At 37.0% G+C, this 22545-nt stretch overlaps 2 protein-coding genes across 7 annotated transcripts in view; one reads left to right on the plus strand and one right to left on the minus strand.

Moving 5' to 3' along the window:
- The window catches only part of tm9sf2 (transmembrane 9 superfamily member 2), a 41467-nt gene extending 21639 nt beyond the window's left edge, over positions 1-19828 (minus strand). For 2 of the 6 annotated variants that reach the window (XR_010931261.1, XM_067609238.1), the window contains exons 1-4: positions 19576-19828; positions 9518-9585; positions 8654-8747; positions 6152-6279 (exon numbers count right to left, since the gene is read on the minus strand). Coding sequence is in view for 3 of the 6 variants with exons in the window: in XM_067609238.1 (XP_067465339.1) it covers positions 6152-6279; positions 8654-8747; positions 9518-9585; positions 19576-19761 (476 nt within the window). In the remaining 3 variants the exon portion in view is untranslated. Of the gene's footprint in view, positions 1-6151; positions 6280-8653; positions 8748-9517; positions 9586-19575 lie in introns of those variants that run through there. The other 4 variants (XM_067609237.1, XM_067609236.1, XR_010931262.1 and 1 more) reach the window with 4 other exon arrangements.
- The window catches only part of nvl (nuclear VCP like), a 316947-nt gene that overhangs the window by 21463 nt on the left and 272939 nt on the right, over positions 1-22545 (plus strand). The gene's annotated exons all lie outside the window — the stretch shown is intronic.

Genomic DNA, 22545 nt, shown 5'->3' on the forward strand with positions numbered 1-22545 from the left:
CAACACAAAAGCCTGTGACGTTCACAAATATACATACTTCATATTAAACTCACAGTTTGGTCCACACAATACTTAAAGATGAGGTCACAAATGTTGCACTAAAATAGTCAAAATAGTCAAAATAACAACTCTAAAACCCCAAATTACATGTAGTTGGTCAGTAATCATATATCTCTTCTACCCCGTGTCACATTTCACATGTCACACAGAGTCAAAATTGGCGCAGAGTAAAGTTAACACAGATTAGAGTTGAACAGAGAAATCTTTATTATCCACACTGGGGCAATTCATTTTGCAGCAAACAGTTAAAAACAAAGAACACTGAGTCCTAAAACATATACAGCTAAAATGAATATCTGTTGCATTAAGCCTATCGCCACCAGATAAATCTCTCTGTTCACAGTATATGGAGTTTTTAAATCTCATGTCCGGGGTGACATTCCTGCACTGGCCGTTTGGCCATTAATCGTGCGGCTCTTCTAGACTTTCCAAATGTTATCAGATGGAATGGATCAAATTCTGATAATGAAAGGAGTCATTTCACAGGGGTTATGTGACCCTCAAAACAATTTATCCACCATTTTACAGCCGCAACAGTAGGTTACGGCCAATATGTACTGGCCGTTGGGCAGACTGGGACACATCCCAGTGGGCTGTCAAAAAATACATTTTTGGGCCAGTGGACCGTCAAAACATATCCGTTTTTACCAGCCCTCTCTGTGTGCCTGTCATTCCAGGTGTGCAAGAGAGTGTGCTGCATGCCTGTATCCGTATTCAGACCAAATCAGGTGTTGCAGTACACCGCTGCAGGATTAAGAGGAGGTGTGTGGGGGTGTGAGTGTGTTTGCTCTAGAACGTGATTGTTGTGAAACAATCAGAAAATAATGTTTTGTTGATCTGACTGACTTTCTCGCTACCACCGCTCCCTCTCTTCATTTACTCTCTAGCTCGCTTGACCACAGTGTCTCTCTCTCTCTCTCTCTCTCTCTCTCTCATAGTTTCATGTTTGAATCATTGTCTTTGCGTTGTGTAGTTATCTGGGCTGTTATATTATTTGTTATTTTATGTAACTGTTTGATAATCTTTCAATAAAATAAACTTGATTTTCGAGCGACCCAGGGATGAATTGAATTTGAAATCAGAATTTGAAGCTTTGAGATTGGCTGACTGGAGGACCCCCCCTCACTGTCACTATGTTAAGGTTTTCTTTCAATGATATCTTTAACATTTCTCAACGCAAAAACATAGAAGTGTCCTTGGTAACTCAACAATATGATAAGTTAATGTTATGGCCATTGGTTAATGGTATGGTCATCAGTTTTAATTATTTCCCCTTCGATTCTGTGAAATAAAGTTTTTTTTGTCAGTTTTTGATTGATTGATTGATTTTTTGATCTACATTACCCATGAGTCTCATCAACCATTACTATAAGGACAAAGACAGTCCGCTTTGGGTTACGCTACAAAATTTTAATTTACTATTATATCCGCTATTTATTTGTAATTAGTTGGATTACATGGCTCACGGAAGGGCACTGTGTTGTGGGCGGACTTGGGGCGTTCGCCTCCTGTTTTGGCTAAAATATCTGAAATAAACCAACATCTTTACTTTTTCTTAACATAGATCATCTAAATGCAATGTAATTACTAGTTCGGTTGTACTAGATATTTGATATATTTAGCAGATATACAGACGTGACCGAAATTATTGGTACCCTTGCATTTTATTAAAATAATGCACCAAAGCTTTTTGGTAAATCACACCAACACTATGTTTACAGAAGAAAAAATTAAGCCTTCAACGAAAAGAACACTATGCCTACCGTGAAACATGGAGGAGGCTCAGTGATGTTTTGGGGTTGCTTTGGTGCCTTGAATCTGTGCAGGGCAGCGTCAGAAAGCTGTGTCTTAGTCGCAGGTCATGGGTCTTCCAGCAGGATAATGACCCCAAACATGCATCAAAAAGCACCCAAGAGCGGATGAGAAGAAAATGTTGGGCCGTTCTGAAGTGGCCTGCTATGTGTCCTGATCTGAATCCCATTGAACATTTGTGGAAAGAGCCTGAAACATGCAGTTGGGAGATGGCAGCCATCAAACCTGAGAGAACTGCAGCAGTTTGCTCAAGAAGGCTGTGCTACAAAATATTAAGTTAAGAGTTCCAATATTTTTGGCCATGCCATTTTCATTTGTTTTATTATATTAAATAATATAATAATAATAATGAAATAATAATAAGTTAACTTAATACCCCCAAAAATATTGGTACCCTTCCACCCTTTTTTTAAAAAAAGTGGCCAATATTTTTGGCCATGTCTGTATCTATTTACAACCCTATTTACAACTCTACTTTGCAAACCTGGAAGAATTACAACTGTGGTGCTGATTTGTATCAAGATTCATGGTGCAGCTCTAGGGAATTGTAGTTTTTAAAAAAATATTAGTGTTTTTCCTAGAATTCGATGTTGTAAATACTGAACTGAGAGTACACTTAAGAGTTCAAGGGGATGTTAAACACATTTGTGTGGTCAGATTTTAAATATATAATTGTTAAATGGGTGAAAATTAATTTTAACCATATTTTATCCATATTTGACAGTGACCCCAGTTCTTGACTATACTACTCTACAAAATAGCTGAGGTTAAGAGCTCTCTATAACAGTTGGTTCCATGTCTTTAACTAAAGTATAAGCCTTCAAACATTCAAACCAGGAGCCACATAGAATCTTCATACTGACATTATATTCTCCAAGTTTGAGGCATTTCCAACAACATATATGGTTTAGTTCTATGACAAAGTTTTAATTTTCATGGGAACAAGCCATTCCAGGCCTAGTTTCAGAGAGCACTTTGAAGGCCCATATATAAAATGAAGCTTTTGTTTGTCTGTTTTTTCTTTTTTAGTGGAAATAGTGACTAAAACGAGTCACCTCAGAGATTACTGCTAATACTGCTGACAATCTAGGGCATTACTACTGGCTTGAAGGAAGGCCTGACGTGTAGGGCTGCTCAATTAATTGAATTTTCAATTACAATTTTGGCTTCAAACGATTATGAAAACAAGATGATTGAGCTAAAATGATCATTGTGCTGCATTCCATTTGCAAATACACTCTTGTTTTGTCTTGTGTTGTAAATCCAGCGCATCGTGCGTCGGAGCGCAGTGAGAGACAGACAAGAGCCGAGCTCTTCCACACAGCGTGAATGTGTCTGAATTTAACAAACAGTCAAATGTTCAGCGGTGGAAACCGACTTATTGAGAAATTTACAGGCTACTTTGTTTTAGTTTCAGTCAGACTTTGGATGCTATTATTTCAGATATGAGGATGTTTTGCTCCGTGTAATGATCTCTCCTTTCACCCAGCCACTCAGAGCCACGCTTTTTCTGTCTTCAGTCTGTTATATGCAAATGCTTACTTGTAAAAAGCTGATTAGAAACCTGGTTACATGTATACATGGCAGAGAAATCAGTGTTCTCCAGGGAGTAAAATCTACCTGTGGAAAGCAGGTTTCTCTAATCCCATACTCCAATTACAGCAATACATGATAATACAAGTCAATGATTTCTGTCAAACTTCTTATTTCTCAAAATACCATGACAAATGATCATTTTAGTATTGAACACTCTCCACACAACATGCATCTCAACAATCACTACAATAATATTAACTCAATTATGTTGGTCTAATGTATTTGTATTTATTATTTTTATATAATTTATTTATCCTTTTTTAACATTTAATTTTTGTTTTTCAGTTGATTTATATTTAAAGTTCAAGGAAATCCACTGTTAAAAAGTTTTTTTTTTTTTTAAAGTTCAATAAATGCATGATGTTTCCAAAGTCAATGAGCAATCGTGTTAAATAACTGCAATCTCAATATTGACCAAAATAATCATGATTATGATTTATGCCATAATCAAGCAGCCCTATGAGCAACTTCACATTTTACAGTCACAGGCTGCAAAATGCCTTTTCTTAACAGAAAGAGTGGTGTTTGAATTTGGTTGTGGCCGACTGGTGGCAATTTGAAAAGGGATGTAGCCCACCAACGGCAGATAACCCAAAACAATAGTTGAACATGCCAAGACCACCCACAACACAATGCTCTTCCGTTAGCCTATGACTATCAAAAACTGATAAAAAAAAACAAAAAACAAACTTTTTTCTCAGAATCAAAGGAGAACTAATTAAAACTGATGGCCTTAACATTAACCTATCCTATTGTTGAGTTATCAAGGACACTTCCGTGTGTTTTTGTGTTTAGAAATATTAAAGATATCATTAAAAGAAAACTTTCACATGGTGACAGTGAGGAAAATACTTTGGGCGACGGGTCCTCCGGTCAACCAATCACAAAGCTTCAAATTCTAAATTTCAAATTCAATTCATCCCTGGGGCACTTTAAAATCTATGTTTTTTATTTTGAAAGGACATCATCAAATAGTTCCATAAAATAACAAATAACCGCAGTTTGCGACACACGGCCATCTTATTTGTTTACCCCTGCGCAAGCAAAATGGCACATGCTGGAGCAGGAAGGCAGACAGAGGAGAGGAATGAGAGGAGAGTGGAGAGGTGTTCAGGGCAGGCTGGAAAAACAGAGTGCGCCTTCCCCATGACAGGGACGGAGGGGATTGGTATTATCCTGACATGCAGCCATGGACTGAAAGTGACAACTTGGTGTGATGCACCAAAAACACTCAGCAGTGTAGCAAACATCATGGGACAACTTAGGTACTGGATGTCCCTGTAACTATAAATTTATAATATCAGTAATATCAACATCACTCATAAATATCAGGCAGCAGCTCACTAATGTTTTTCACCTCACTGGTTTACTTCACTGCCTGCAGGGATTTGATTCCTGTTCCCACTGGAGCAGAGCGAAACCCTGAAAACTCTCTGCATGTAAACGGGAATATTAGTGGAATAGTCATTTTCATTAGGCATGTAAACAGGTTAGAAGGAATACTGTCTTTTTTGGAATAAGGGCAAAACCCGGAATTTTTTGTGCATGTAAACGTAGTCAGTGATTCTAATAACATGTAACTACGTGGTTTCAGCGATAGCAGCGTCCATAGCAACCACCACAGCAACAATAGAAAGCCTGAAAAAATCTCTGTAATAACTGACAAACTAAACTACATATACATTCACTGATCAAAGATTTAGCGGTGTGGACCAATATAGCTATTACACATTTGGATGTAAGACTGGGTTGCCTGTAGTGCTGACACTGTTCTGAGCAGAAGAAAAATAACTTTATGCAGTCATGTCATGCATCAGAGGACTTGACATGAGTTTGAATGCACATGAAAAAGGGCAAGTGATGATGATTCAACCTGCAGGCAGAAATACATTTATATATACTGCTTAATTGTCCTGTTTCCCCCCCCCCTAGGATCCATTCATAGATCCCTCCAGTTTATGAAGGAAATCAGTACAACACTGTCAGAATCTTAAGGTAACAAAATAACAGCTAACAGCAGCTTTAAGGCCCAAACGCACTAAAAGCAATATACTCCTATGGTGCACTGCAAGCAACAGATTTGAGATGCCAACATCACAGAAACCAACACATATTTCTCATTTTGTTCTTTGTATTAACCACTGCATTAGGTGGATGTAATAAATGAATGAAAAAGAGAAATGCAGAAGAGGAAAATTAAACTGAAACTAAGAGCATCTGTGTACACAGTAAATCATCTGTTGACTGTTTGATGGTTGCTTATTTGTGCTGTAAAACGTGACTGCTGTGAAATAATCAGAATATCACGTTTTATTTCTCTCATTCAGAGGCTTTGTTCTCATTACCACTCACTCTCCTTGCTCGACCACCACTGCACTGTCTCTCTCTCTCTCTCTCTCTCTCTCTCTCGTGCTCAGCTGGCTTGCGCTATCTCTCTCTTTTTTGGCTGCAGAGAAAACAGCTTTGGTCGCTGGGTCCCCATTTGACAATTTGACGTGCCTCATAACACTTTTGGTGTGTGTTTTGGCATTAAAAACAATAGGTGTACTTCAAAACACGCATGTCAGACGCTTTCAGTGCATCTGGGCCTCTAGTGCAAACTTTCAGTCGTGTGTGTACCCAATCATCACTCTTGTGTTTTGGTGTGTGCAAGCCTATATGTATGTCAGTGAATCATACGTACCAGTGATGCTGGTAGTTGAGTAACATGCCTTTCTTGAGGAAGTCCAGTTTGGCTTTGTCTGATGGGTTGTTGGTGTCATAGGTTCTGGTACACACCCTCTGACACACTGCTGGTTTCTTAAAGTAAAACTGACAAACAGGACACAGTCAGCATGTGTGTGCTTTTGCACTGTCACAACTGGGTTTTGTTTGTTTTCTATCACTGATAACAACAATGTGTCATTCTCCACTGTAAAAATATGACAACAAAACAATGAATGTCAATTTGACATTGAAAAAATCATGTCAAATTTAAACCTTTATCTTGCCCATAAAAAATATATTAAACCTTAGGCTAACCATTAGTCCCCTTGTTATGATGCGTGACAGGGGTGCAATGAAACACATCATCCCCTTAAAGGAACCCTAATGCTATAGTCAATATTTTCTCCAAAAGTTGACTCTGGCTCAACTTTCTGGCTGCAGGCTGGTGCGGTCCCACTACTGCCAAAATACCCACAGCCGAAATGCACTACCCTCATTCAAATGAATGGGAGGACTGGCATTTTTGCCGCACTGCCTGATTTGGTCTGAATATGGCCTAAACATATTTGGGAACCCTCTTCTTTGACTTAAAACCCAGACTCAAATATGAAGATCAATATCAGGGCCTCGTTTCACAAAAGCATCTAAGATGATCAGCCAATCCATTGTACAAACCTTCTTAAACTTAAAGAGGTGTTTCCTAGAAGCATTGTAACTGAAGATGGTCTTAGAAATGACATCTTAGAAAATCTTAGAAATCTTAAAATGAGTGATAATTTGTGAATTAGAAAATAAGAAAATAAAGCTAAAATAACACACACACACAAATTCATTCAATAATTGATCTGCACAATTGATCTGCCAGTTTCTGTCATCATTGTCCTCCTCTCCCTCTTCCCTCCTAAAATATTCATCTCTTTTTGCTGAAATGCCACTATCCTGATGGGAATTTTTCAAATTCCATATTAAATTGTAGATCTAAGAATAAGCTTTCCAGGATTGTCCTAATAGCCAGTACATTAGTTGGCAAATCTTTCTCTATTCAGCCAGTTTATGTCTTTGAGCTCCGGGAGGCGCTATAGAGTGCCTAAAAAATGTATTTAAGAAGTTCTTCATCCCAAGTGTCATCAGTATTCTTAACTTTGCAATGTGAAGAAGAAGAAAGAAGAAGAAAGAAGAAGAAGAAGAAGAAGAAGAAAGAAGAAGAAGAACAACAACAACTCTATTCTAAACCACAGTTTGATTATTTTCCTTTCTTTCTTTTTTTTTCTTGAAATGTGTACTTTTACATGTGTGAACACTACAATATACACTGAGTGCATAAAACAGCTGAAGGTTGTGGAAAGCTTTTTCCACTTTGACAAAACTGAAATTTTTGTATTTTGCAAATAAACAAAATTACCCCAATGTCTGGGTGTTCTTTTCTCTTTTATGAAAACCAAGTTAGATTATTTAGTATCTATTCATTAATTCAGTTAGTTATTAATAATTGTCCACACTGATTTTAAATTGATACTATCAAACCTATCTGTCATCTTTACAAGAAACCCCGACAATTAATTAAATTTACAACCCATAAAATGATATTACATACTAAAATTGTGGCTCATAAACAACTTTAAAAGCGTTTTTATGCTAGGTCTATTGGATTTGTCATATGTGATATTATGCTGTATAAACCTTTTTAAAAATATTTAAATATAATATATTTGATTGATATAGTATTAATATAAGCATGTCAATGTGTCCTTGGGCAAGAAACCTAACCCTGAATTGTTCCTGATGGCTGTGCTGTGTGTGAATGTGTGTGAATGATTAGATTTCCTCTGACGGGCAGTTTGGGACCTTGCATGGTAGCCCCTGTACCATTCAGCGCATCAATGTGTGTGAATGGGTGAATGTGATTCGTAGTATAAAAGTGCTTTGAGTGGTCGGAAGACTAGAAAGGCGCTATACAAGTACAGTCCATTTACCATTTATTTTGAACATACATAAGTATGTATGTAAAGTGAGGAATGGGAATAGAGCCTGACTCTCTAAACTTTTTCAATTCATTCTCTATGGTAGTTCTCATCACTACAGGTGTAATCCCATCTCTGACAACAACGTGGGTTGCAATGGCAGAGTGCTCTCTGTATTTCTGTTTGTTGACTCCACGGGCAGAAGAAGCAAATCAACGTTATTTATGAGGTATTTTTTTATATATTTCTCAAGAACCGCTCATCCAAACAACTTCACACATCGACACTGCACTTCCTCGTTTCCCCAGCAATCCACCTGCCAGGTATGAAGTAGATCTGGTGAACAGTTCTCAAGATATGCGAAGGACAAACTCACATACATACATACATACATACATACAGACATACATATATACATACAGACAGAAATTCCTTGCTTTATATAGAGAGATAACTATACTTTTGTTTGACTGGTCAACCATTACGTCAGCATGACATCAATTTTTTGTATATGTTACCTTGTATGGTGACGGTTCGATCCTCTCCCCAAAAAGAACCTGGCCAAGATTCTCTGATGGACGTTTCATTGTTTTCTCTGAGCAAAAGTCAAACCTGCAGAAAAAGGAGGAGACAGTTCAAAGTGTCCAGTGACACACCAGTTAGAGAGATAGCATGTGTATGTTCCAGATGATGGAGAGAAATCAGATGAGAAGCAGAGACTCTCTGCTTACATTAGAGCACGGTTGAAGATCCTTTCTGAACCACTTGTCCACAGAGGGTGTCAAACCTACAAGTGCACATCCAGTCAACCTAATCAGTGCACTTTAATTTAACACTGGATGGAATAAGACAACTGCTGCTGCATTGTTTAATCATGTTGAAAATTTCAGTTCTGATGTTCCGATGTCACAGCAGGTCCTATCCAACAACTGTCATTGAATAATACTAATTACAATAATCATTTTGCCATTTTGCCACTTGAGTATGATAAGTAGGAATTTTCCTACTAAAGTTAATAATTTTCATAACCATAATTTATTATAACTAATTTATATTAAAGTGGTAATGATACCACTGATGCCATGATATATATATATATATATATATACATATTCAAAATTAAAATTTCCACAGATTAAGAAAATCTTCCTATTTTTGGTTGATGGAAAACACTGTGGTGTGGTGTTATAGTTTTTGCATTTAATGGAATGGCTGAATGTTTATAAAAATCAACATCAGCTTTAAACTGCAATAATAACAATACCTGAATGCTTTTGAACAAAAATAAGAAGCAGAGAAAAAGGTTGTGCAGATTAAAGCAATGAGACAAAGGGGGATAAAATTAAAAAAATCCAACAAAGAAACACCACAGTGCTACTTACGCAGTGTATTCATAAGGTAGAACAGATTCCACTGAATCCAGCCTGTTCACAAACAGCTCAATGATTGACTAGAGCAAAACAAAGCAGACAGATATGTATTAGGAAGACAGCAGGAATGTTCCAATCAGTCTTTTTCTGCTAAAATCGATCACAATTTTAATGTGGTTGGATACTATTAGTGATCGGTTGCTTTTTTTTACATGTCATTTTAAACGTCATTGGCACAACCCTTTGGAGCCCAATTGTGAATACAGTCTGCATACCTGTTGCACCACTACGTCCATAACAAAATAAAAAGTTGGTGAATGTGTTGATCTGTGGAATTGATCTTAAGAAATCTCTACTGCTGCACCAGGTGCACATCGTGTTTCGTCTCTGTCCACAACAGGCTGTGATGTAGCGAAAGTAGAGCACCCCTCCCTGTGCTACTACTAAACTGTCAGAATTTAATTTAAAATCCTTCTACTCAACTAAAAAGCTCTTAATGGTCTGGCAAAATCTTATCTTAAAGAGCTCATAATACCCTATTACCCCACTAGAACACTGCACTCCCAGAATGCAGGCTTACTTGTGGTTCAGTCTTTAAAAGTAGAATGGGAGACAGAGCCTTCAGCTATCAGGCTCCTCTCCTGTGGAACCATCTTCCAGATTCGGTCCGGGGTGCAGACACCCTCTCTATGTTTAAGAGTAGACTTAAAACTTTCCTTTTTGATAAAGCTTATAGTTAGGGCCGACCAGGCTCGCCTTGGATCAGCCCCTAGTTATGCTGCTATAGGTCTAGACTGCCGGGGGACTTCCCATGATGCACTGAGCTCCTCTCTTCTCCTCCTCCTCCCCATCTGCATGCATTCATTTATCATTAAGTCTTGTTACTAACTTAGCTTCTTCCCCAGAGTTTTTTGTGCTTTCTCATCTTGCAGAAAACCCTGGGATCTGGCCCAAAACTTTGCAGTCCTATTGGTTCTCTGGCTATTGCGGCTGTTTGTTGTTGCTAGTCATTACTATTATTGTTGTTATTCTGCTTCTCTGTGCACAATTATTTTTTTTAAATAATTGTGGTTCTTATATACTGTTTCCATTGAATAAATATTGACTATATCATCTTTTAAGACCTTGGGATGTTTATGATTTGTACATACGCATGGTTGAAGGCAGTTCTAAATTTGTTCGCAGATTAAGAACAAAGTCAGGTAAGAACATATTGATGAATCCTGGATTTGTACTTAAAATGTTTGGATGCACGGTTTAAGCACAAATTTGTGCGTACGCACTGTTTGTGAATGAGGCCCAATGTTCTGGATACAACATAGCTTAATTTGAGTGAAATTACCCTTAAAAGTATTTTTCCTTTTGCTGTTGAAAAATCCTGCATACAAGTGACTCAATTACTTGAAAATAAAATAAATACATCTTGAAAGAGTCAAAGAGGTAAATGCTTTTTCTAGGCACTATACATGCTCACTGGATCTCTGACGTGTTTTATATCACACATAAATTCAAGTCCTGCACCATGCAGGCACGGAGGAAAACAAAATCATGCAGTATTAGAAGGGGTTTTTTTTTTGGAAAAAGTCAAATGTGCACATCTGAATTTGTATCTTACAACCATGTTTGGAGCAGTTGTCCATGGCAGCATTCAGTTCAATTCAATTCAAAATACTTTATTCATCCAACCAGCACCCAGTAACTGGCCATCTGACACTTTTCCGAATGTATCAGAACTTCTTTCCACGCTGATGTTCACAGAACACGGTTTGATGAGCAGACTGTCATATGATCATTTGGATGCTTTCATGATAACTGACAACAAAGATTCAAATGAATCCGAAACTAGCTATAAATGTGTAGAAATGATTGACAATTTAAAAAGTAATATTTAAATAAAATTCATGCAAGTTTAAACTTTCTACATGAAACTTAAAATTCATGTAGTAATTATTACTAAGAGTTTAAACTGTTGTTTTTATGAATTCATGATTCAGAATCTATACACATTTTTATTTTATGACTGCATTTTTGCTGTCGGTGCCATATCATTCCTGTTCCACAGGTAGTTTTCCTGATCTGCTGTATTACAATCACATGTATTAATATTACCACATTAAAGCTGTGTCCACAACAGCCCGACTGTTTACTGTCCCATCAGATCAGCTGACCAATCAATAAACACATTCAATCAAAGGGGTGTTGCCATCCGGTAAAAAACTTCCACAGAGGACTTGTGGTTCCTTGAGCCTCCTCTCTCCTCGTCTCCGCTGAGGTGCATTTAAGGGATTGGAACATCCTCAATGATGGCAGAGGGAGATTGGTTTCCCGGTCATGGCCAAAGTACAGGGGAGTGAGGACAGGAGGAAGCAGAAATTAGCAGAATGGAAAGCACCCATTATTCTAGTGTGTTTCATTAAAAATGAGACAGACTAAAATTTCACTAAAATGCCCGACATGATGGTCAAAATGTCCAGTAAAAATGCTGCATTTAATGGCACTAAAATACCCGACATGACAGTCAAAATGTTCGGTAAAAATGCCTCATTTAACAGTTCTAAAATGCCCAACATGACGGCAAAGAATGTCCAGTTAGTGGTCCACAAGAGGTCTGGTGTTTTTGGCCACTAAAAGGAATACTTTTGGCCATTGGATAATGTGTGTCTTTGAAATAAATGACAACTTTCTGATCCTAGGAAATATATATGGATATAACAGCCTTGACCAAAACAAAATTATGATTACAGAAATTACAAAGGCTGTGTAGGATCTATGTCTGAGGTATCCTACGGAGGACTTTATATTTAGATGTGATTTTAATATGGTGATGGATGAATGTCTTGATAGAACCCAATGGTTCAATCAAAACCAGAATAGATTTGTGGTCAGAAAATAGACCTAGACTGGAATCACATTATACAATTTCTATAGCACCTCTAACAGATCACTGCCCTTTGAACCCTTTTGAAAATTGTAATTTCAAAATTGTAAAAACAATCAATGATATAACTGAAGGTTCAAATTTGACAACTTATAGAGATAAATGGGGGAATTGTTGGGTACCTGTAAATTAAATTAAATTAAAATTAAAGAGTATGGTCTAGACCTTCTCTACGTGAAAAGTGCCCTGAGATGACGCTTGTTGTGATTTGGCACTGTATAAATAAAACTAAATTGAAGTTGAATTGAATTGATAAATAGCAATATTTAAAATGTAAGGTACATCAGATTTCCATATCATATGGCAAATTATTAAGCAGGGCTAATAAGAAAAAAGAAATGGAAATTGTTAAAGAAATAAACTGTATCTGTAATTAATCTTCATTAAATTTATATTACTAAAGCCAAAGGAGCATATAAGAGATCAAGGGTGAAGAGGATAGAGGAGGGTTAAAGGAGTTCAACTTACTTTTGTAGATTGGAGAGAAAGAGACAAGAGCGGAATGTTGTAAAGGCACTGCTAATCAATAATCAAGAATGTACTGACCGTGACAGGATTTCTCAGGAAATCTTCCAATTTTACAAGAAACTGTACTCTTCCTCTTATTCATGCATAGATGCTGATGCTTTCTTTGAGCACATTAAGGAATAGATCCCCAAGTGGATGAGAGTTTCAAAAGTGTATGTGATGCAGACATCAATATGGATGAAGTGGAAAAAGTCATGCAATGCTTATCCTTAGACAAATCTCCAGGTTCAGATGATCTAAAAACTTATTTCTATAGGCATTTTGGGAGTATCTTTAAGACCTTATTTTCCATATGTTAAAAGAAATATCTGAAACCCACACACTTCCAACTACAATGGAACAAGGGATCATCACTCTCATCCTCAAACCTGGTAAAGATCCAAAATTAATCGTCAGTCTTAGACCTATAGCCCTGCTCAATAACAACTATAAAATTTTAACTAATTTATGCCAACAGATTGAAAACCAGTATCACACAAATTATCTCAGATACACAGTTAGGTTTTATAAAAGGATGATCAATTCATAACAATATACAACTTGTGTTTGACTTACTGGATTACAATCATGTTACCGAAGATGAAGGTTTTATCTTATTTTTATATTTTTTTAAAGCCTTTGACACGATTGGACACAAGTTTATGTTTCATTGTTTAGAATTATTTGGATTAGGAGGAAACTTTATAAATCTAGTTTAACTACTTTATGAGGATACTGATAGCACAGTTCTATTACCACATGGTATGTCTCAAATATTCACAAATGATAAAGGAATTAAACGAGGTTGTCCCATTTCTCCCTTGCTTTTTATCTCAGCAGTGGAAATGCTCTCCATTCTTATAAAAAATTAATATTTTGAAAAACTGACAGTATTAGGCAAACAGCTGGCAATCAGCTGGCAGATGAAACATGACATATTCATGAAAAATAGTAACCAAATTCCAAAAACCTCCTCCTCAAAACAACTGACCTTTTTCTAGGGCATCTGGTTTGAAATTAATCCTTAAAAATGTGAATTACTACCAATTCATAACTCCCATCTGACAACAATTCAAATTTCCCTGTTAAAAAAACCATTAAATACCTAGGCACAAACATTACAAAGGATAATAACACACCAGATAATCTTTAAATATTTGGAATAATCTAGATAAATGTAAAGCTTATCTGAACTCATGGTCACAAAGAGACATCTCTATTTTTGGCCAAATTTTTCTAACAAATATTGAGTGTAATTCAAGATTCATTTACCTAGCTTACTTGATGTCACTTCCAAAAAATACAATAAAAGCTCTAAACCAGGTTAACTTTAATTATATTTGGAAATGATAAATACACTATATAGAAAAGGAATTACTGTTAAAGAATATTATGAAAGAGGGCTAAGAGACATTAACACTGAGTGTATTAATGGTACTATTAAAACAAACTGGCTAAGATCCTTTTTGAAAAATGAAAACAGCTTATGGTTTCATATCCCAAGCCACATTTTCACAAAACTAGGAAGCATCAACCTCCTCCTTATATGTGATTATGATCTAAAAAAAAAGTAAGGATGCACGATATTGGATTTTTTGCCGATATCCGATATGCCGATATTTCCAACTCATTGTGGCTGATTGCCGATACTGATATATGTACTACGGATGCCACTGTGAGGAACTTTTCCCACCGACTGATAAACTCGTTTCAACACCGGTATTACCGGTTACATCGGACATTTTACAAAGTAAGATATTCGTCAATGACACTCATCCGTAGAGTGTTTACTTCGATCTTTAACATTAGATTTTTAGTTTAGATCTTCCCATTATTTTACCCCTGGGACACACTGGATGCGTGAGCAGCGCGTTTGTGTCGCGGAACCTCTTGCTTTTCATTTCGGCGCCCATGTAATAGGTTAGAGCAGCCACACAGCTCCTGCGTCGCGTCATTTAGAGATTCGAGGTCTCGCCTATTTTCTCCACGGGACACGCACAGTTCTCAGCAGAAATAGACAGGGAAAGCGGTAGAAAGATAGGGCTGCCAGTGGCAGAAGCGCCACAGCAGACATGCTTCCTGTGTGAACGCTGCGTGAGCGTGAGAGACGCAGCAGTTCAGCAACGCACATGCACTGCTGAGGTTCAGAATGGAGCTCAGGAGCTCTGCGTTAAAACTTTAATGAAGTTGCCAAGTGGGTGGAGCAGTAGAGTTTTCTTTGAGTTTATTAGACAGACAGGATTAATGTGTAGGGTTTAATCTCTGGACCACACTCCGGAGCAGAAGGTGGCGGTATTGCACCTAATACACTGGTTGCCAACTGCTGTTATAAATCAAAAAGAATCACACACTGATGGCACAGCCATCAGTGTGAATTTTGGGGTTAAGTATCTTGCCCAAGGACACATCAACTAGCGGACTGGAGGAGCAGGTAATCGAACCACCGATTAGTGGGCGACCCGCTCTACCTCCTGCGCCACAGCCGCCCCAGTAAAATTAGATTAGATTAAAATGTTATCTCTAAAATTAGCAAGAAAAAACCCTGAATATTTCTTATTTTTCAGGTGTTTCCAATAGTTTATGACAAGTAAATTAGCTGTTTGGGTGAATGGAAATAACATATTTTGGAGCATCTGTGTGTAATCAGCCTATTGTAGCTGCTGCAGGTGGGAGCTAGTTTGAAGTACTTTAAATACAGTTGCTAGTTTTTTTGCTATGAAGACATCACTCTCATACGGTTCGTAAAGTTACATTTTCTCATCTAGTTTTGCTAGTATCTAGCACTCTATGGATATGCAAAAGCGGCGCAATTTAGATAGAGATAATATGATCGGCAAAGACATTGCTAGAATAGCATTTCAGCCAAAAATGCTAGCTAGCTAGGGGATGAATTCACAAAGAATGGATTGCGGCCGCTGATAGCACCATGAATTGCACATCATTTGCAACCACTATCTGCCCTGTCTCAAGGTCCAACTTAAAACAGATATTGTGTTAATGATATGACGGCGCAAAGTTTTGCAACTGAGTGCAATTTACCCTTGTTTTGCATCTGATTGAGTGAGCGTAGCTGTTTCCTGTGTTTCAGGCTTTTCTCCACTTTTCAGCACACAGATTGGTCCATAATGACAATTGCAGAGAGCACAAAAGCCTCATATTGCGTGTCGTTAATTAACAGAAGTGCGCAAACACAGAGCTCTCCACAATCACAATCCAACTTTAATGTATTTTGCTTCTTTAACTTCTCTAGTATTTCGCATCTATAACATAATCTACTGAAATGTCAGGTCTGAAACATGTTAGATTAATGTCCGAGTCTTACTATAATGTCGTTCAAGGGCCACTAAATGTATCTGGGATTTTGCAGAAACATCAGTACTGATCTGTTTGTTGCCAACAGCTGGCTGTGTGTCACAGCTGGCTGCAGCATCACACAGCTGAAATGATAAGTGCGTCTCCAAACTGAACTGAAAGAGGATGTGTGCATTTACGCACGTGGCACAGCAGTGGTAACTTCATTAACACTGGATCGAGTCTCTTAAATCGCATCCACATTTCCCTCACTTGCGTCCTTTCCAAGCAAGGAGAGAGGAAACGAGGAAATATGTTTTTAGAGACATGAGACGTCCTTTCCTCTGAGGCATCAATATACTGTGTACTGCTCAGAGGCACAGGAACAATTTCTACTGGCAGAATGCCTTTATATTATTACTATTATTTTTAATCTTTATTGATATTCTGAGTGTGAATTCATTATTTAATAACGCAGGATATGATTACAGTGTCTGAGATTGTTTAAACACTGGAAATGATTTCTTAGGCTAAATGTTTCAGGGAAAATGGAAATTATGTATCTCATATTAAACCCAATGCTCAGGACTTTTCAGTCTCACATGTGATAAATGTGATATATGATGTGAAATATAAATGTGTTTGAAATGTCTTGCTGACAGACAGACTCTCCTTGACTTTAATTTTATCCATAATAATAGTTAATGGGGGAAATAACAGACCATGAAAAGAAAAATCTTTCTAATAAATGAAGAAAGTTGTTTATGGTTCTTTTGTTGATCAGACTGATTATTAACACAGATTTTTAACTAGGTGATGAATCACAAAACAAATAAAACATAAAACTTGGGAGTGATACACTTGAGTATAATCTGTAATCTGTCTCTGCTTCGGTATGAAACTGCAGTGATGTTAGGATGTATCAGAGCAATCTGATCAGCTGCAGTGTCCAATCAATAAGTGATGTCCAATAAGAGGGCACGTTGGCCAGTAACAGACTTCTGTGAAGGCTGCTCTTGTGTATCCTTGCTCCTCGCTCCTCAGAGATCCCTTCTTGCTCCTCGGAGCAGAAATAAGAGACTTGGGATGCCCATCAAAATGGCGGACCAGAACAGCTTCCAGTTTAAGGAAGGATGGAGGAGCAAGGAAACATCAAATAAGAGATTTGGGATGTACCCAATGAATGTTCTATGTTCTGCTACACATCTACACAGATCAGCTGTTACACACAGATTCAGGTTTATACGGTGCAATTGTTTGTAATAAAGCAGCCCTTCTGGATGAATCCTAAGCTCCATCAGCACTGTCGGGATATAGCTGAAAGTCTGAGATAAGCATACCACTCCCTACCCATGATTATTATTTCTCGAGAACCACATATGTAAGTATCAATTGACAACCATATCAATTAAACCTATCTGGATTTAACAAATTAAATGGTTTTAATCCAGGCAGGAATTTAATCAGTGAGACTAAACTGAGGTTGAACCATAGAAGCAGTTTACAGCCTTCCATTGGTTGATTCTGCTGCCAATCACATGTGCCTGTGCTCCTATTGGCTAGTTTTACTTCCTCCGACTGTAGAGACACTTTATTTTAAAAGTAAGACTGATCATTTAGAAATATTAATATGTTAGGTGTATGATAATACTATATACAGTGTGTACTAAGTCTGGAGTCGTGTATTTTTTCAGTATATGTATATATATATATATATATATATATATATATATATATATATATATATATATATATATATAATGTTTGTGTAAAATAAAACAAGAAAAAAAATAGGTTGCATTTTCTTGAGAAAATGTGTGTGCCTGTGAGATAGCGAATAATAAAAATAAGTGACAAATTTGTTTGTGTTGGGTGCTCATTATAGGCTACTCTACTTTTGACCATATTTATAGTAGTTAATTCTGACAGATATTTCCTACCTGAGAGAATAAGCTTCTCTACTTATAATTACATTTATAGAGGTAGTAGTCCATTCTGATAGATATTTCCTACCTGACAGAATGAGCTACTCTACTTATGATTAGAGTAGTATGTCTGTTTCTCACACATATCTGACCTGAGTAGCTACTAAACAATGTTTTAGGGTAGGGTAGGTCATTAGGAGTGAGAGGCTTAGTTCATCACACTAGTCCGACAGAATGACTACTGGTAGCTCATCCTGGGTAGTGGGTGGGTAGTGCAAACTGTCAGAACACCGGTGCTTTATTTATTACCCGCATCAGACGCGTGACATCATGTCATTTTTGGGAGCCGTGTACAGGGAAATTTCAGTGAACGGAAACGTAATGCGATCGACTACCATGAAAGCGTCACAGCTGAGCTAACCACTAACTTACATAAATATTACAGGAAAACAGAGTCGCCGTTTGTGCGTCTTCTGCGTCTCGATGGTAAGGTGCTCATTTACATGTTAAAAATCATAACTTGAATGAATAATTTCTCCTTTTTATATAATTTAAATAAGCTTGACAGTAGTCGTGGCAGACATGCCTATTTTTCCAAATAGGCATGGCCGTCATTAAAATGATTGAAAACTAATGAGTTGTTAACACACAGCATTATACTTCTATGTGATGCCTTGCGGTTTACTCTGTCACTGTATTGGTTTACAGTGATCATAAGAACAATAACAAGGAGAATTCCAGTTTAGTGTTGTAGTTGTAGGAGTAGGAGTTCCGTTTTTGACATTAAAACAAGTTCATTTTTCAACAACATTAAGTTTCGCAAGGTGCATTTCTTGGTCAGCACTCGCAACGCAAGGAATATTATGAAAAATGTTGATAATGTTATGCATTTCTGTAAAAGATGAAAATAATGTCGGCTTATATATCGATCAGATTTTTTAAACCTTCAAATGTCGAAATCAACAACGGCCTTATAAATGGGTTCTAAAACATTTCCAAGTAGCCAGACCAACTACAAAAATAAATGGGATTGTGGGGGCTTTTACTATGTATTTTTAAAATAACATGTCTCAATTAAGGATCAGTATCAGCACCAGAGAGAGAATAACTCATTGGACATTTTAACTAAACAAGCTGGAGTCCCTGATACAATGCGGCAATACCTATTGTTAATTCTATATTCAGACAAGCGAAGTTAACGCTACTTTGAGATATTTAAACAGTTAGCTTGCTAGCTAGTTAGCACATTACCCGTTAGCTTTGCTTTTTGTTTTTGGCTAACGTTAGCTGGCTCAAATTAGGGCTGCTTATAAGAAACCAGCTCACACAAGGAATTATGTTTACTTATTCTGTAATTTTGTTATAACATCTGGTAGGTGTACAGCTGCACTGTGACATGTAATGTTTACCTTGCAGTCTGGTACTTGTTCTTTTTCAGTCTCACAGAAGCTGACGGGAGCGAGACCGGGGAGGTAGAAGCCGGCCGCTCGAGCCAGCAAAGCAGCTCCAAGCAGCCACCACAGCATCTTCACACCGGCTAGTCTTCCCTCCAGATGTACCCAGTGTGTTGCTGCTCTTAGTAGTTTAAACTGCATCTGACCAGCACTACCATCCGGTCCTGCAGCAGGCAGACACGTCACATGCCGGAAGTCCTGCTTCGTGTTTTTTCTCAAATAAACTTTATTTGTGAAATGGGAACATGTACAGACAAGTGTATGATATTATACAGTCTAAGTACCAACATAAAGCGCCAACAGATTGGAGATATACAAATAAACAAGATGATAAACTCGGCAAAACCAGGGGATAGACTACAAAAAACAATAACAGGCATCGACTAGATAAAACACTATAGGTAACAGATACGTTTCTGTTTGCACTGTGAGCATGGCTTTTTAATTTCACGAGTCAGAGCAGGAAGAAAGTTTAGTATTTGAAATAAATTTTACATTTGTGAATACAAAAATATTCCATAATAATAATAAAGTTTATCAGGTAAAAACTGTCCTCACCTCGCCGTGGTCAGTAAAACAAAACAAAACATTTACCACTAGAGAGAGTGTGACAGAGTCTGGATTAGGCCTACACAAGGCACAACTTCCAGAAACGTTTACAATATAACAACAACAACGACAACAACAACAACAACAACAACAACAACAACAACAACAACAACAACAACAACAATAATAATAATAATAATAATAATAATAATAATAATTCCAAAATAAACAAGACAGTGTTGGTGTTGTTGATGTCCTTACATAATTTGTAAGCTTTCTGCAATATTGAAATTGAACAACAGTATTGAAATTCCTAAGACAACAACAACAACAACAACAACAACAACAACAACAATAATGATAATAATAATAATAAAAATAATGCCAGTGTACTTATTGCAAATACACATTACCTTAGGCACAAGAAATAATCTCAGTAATTCATTTTATTTTGACCATTATCCAGAATGTGGACTGAGAGAGAAAAAGAAAACCTGCACACTGTCATTTATATACACTTACATGACCTTCATCAAGAGATATATGGAAACAATAACACAAAAACAAACAGACAATCAAACAAATAAAGTCAAACTCAATACTTGTTACTGTATATGTATTTCCTTTTGTGTATGCATTTTCTGTGTCATAATTACATGAAAAACATATGCCAGTTGTTAAAAGGACAATTATTTCGCTATTTATCTTTAATCTTATTGTCATGTTGATGAAACCAGTTTGAGACTTTTGCTTTGTGACTGGTGCGTTATAATGCTGCAAGCAGCAAACAGAGGATGTAAATTGTGGCCATAAAGGGAGTCACATGGTCAACAACAATACTCAGATAGGATGTGACATTCAAACAATGATTGATTGGTATTAAGGCCGTATTCAGACCAAATCAGACTTGCTACCAACGCTCCGTCTCTTCATTCACTCTCTAGCTTGCTTGACCATAGCTGCTCTGTTTCTCTCCCTCTCAATTTTCAATTTCAATTTAATATGCTTTATTGGCATGATGTTGTGGATCAAAAATATGGCAAAGCAAAAAGTTACATATAAGCAATAGAATATGAAATAAAAGAAAAGAGAAAAGAAAAGAAAAGTAAAGAAGTAATTTACATAGAAACATATCTTTCTTTGTGACATGCAGTAACACATTCTCCTGCCAGCTCTACTGTAGTGCTGTCTTCTCCTGGTAGGGTTTGAATCAGTCTGTCTTTTGGGAGGGTGAGAAGGTCTGGGATTTTCTGGTTGAATTTGAGGAAAAAATCTTCTCTCATTTCTTTGTATTTTGGACAACTTGTGAGAAAATGAATTCCTGTCTCAACTTCTCCTGTTCAGCAGTGAGTACAAGTTGTCTTTGTTCTTTCTAACCATTGTCTCTTATGGCAACCAGCTTCTATAGCGAGTTTATGATCACTAAGTCTATATCTAGTTAAGGTTTGTCTTTTCACAGGATGTATTTTGGGGTTAAATATTGGGCTAAATGAAATTCTCTGTCCAGTGAATTATAGCATTCTAGTGTATTTATTGATTGTATTTCTGTTTTCCACTGCTTGAAATATCTGTTTATTATCTTTGTCTATTTGTTTTACTTGTGAGTTGGGAATTATTTTCATAGCATCACTTTGACTCAGGAATATGATTTTCTCATTTGTTCCATTCCAGGTATTTTTAGCTGGGTTCAGACAGCTTTGCTGTTCTAAATATGCTCTGTGATGGTGTGAATCTGAATCTGACGCTATCAAGTGTTTCAACAATTTGATTGTTCTTTAATTAATGGGCCCCAAACTTCACTTCCATATAAAAGGATTGGCTCAATAACACTTTGGAAAATTTTAATTGCCCAATTTTCACAGTAATCATGGAGTATGTTCAAATGTTCTTGCATTGCATGTTCTGTTTGTGATAACAGTAATAGGTCATCTGCATAAAAAAGACACTTAACTTCCTTTCCCTCTAGGTCCAGTCCTGGGGCTGTAGAGTTCCCCAGTAGCTTTGATAATTGGTCAATGTATATGTTGAAAATTGTTAGGGATATATTACAACCTTGATGGACCCCACAGCATTGTTTGAAAAATTCTGTTCTTTTTTGTTCAATTTTTACAGCACACTCATTTTCTGAGTACTTGCATTTAATTAAATCATATACTTTGCCTCCAATGCCATTTCGAAGTAACTGGTAGAAAAGACCATTGTGCCAAATTGAATCAAAAGCTTACCTGAAATCAACAAAGCAAGCGTACATTTTTCCTTTATTTTTTTTGGTGTACATGATTTTGGATTAGAGTATGGAGAGTAAATATGTGATCTGTTGTTCTATGTTTGGGTATAAAGCCAATTTGGGATATATTTAGTATGTTGCTTTCAATC

This window comes from Thunnus thynnus, chromosome 14 (genome assembly GCF_963924715.1).
Source record: "Thunnus thynnus chromosome 14, fThuThy2.1, whole genome shotgun sequence".
Taxonomy (NCBI): domain Eukaryota; kingdom Metazoa; phylum Chordata; class Actinopteri; order Scombriformes; family Scombridae; genus Thunnus; species Thunnus thynnus.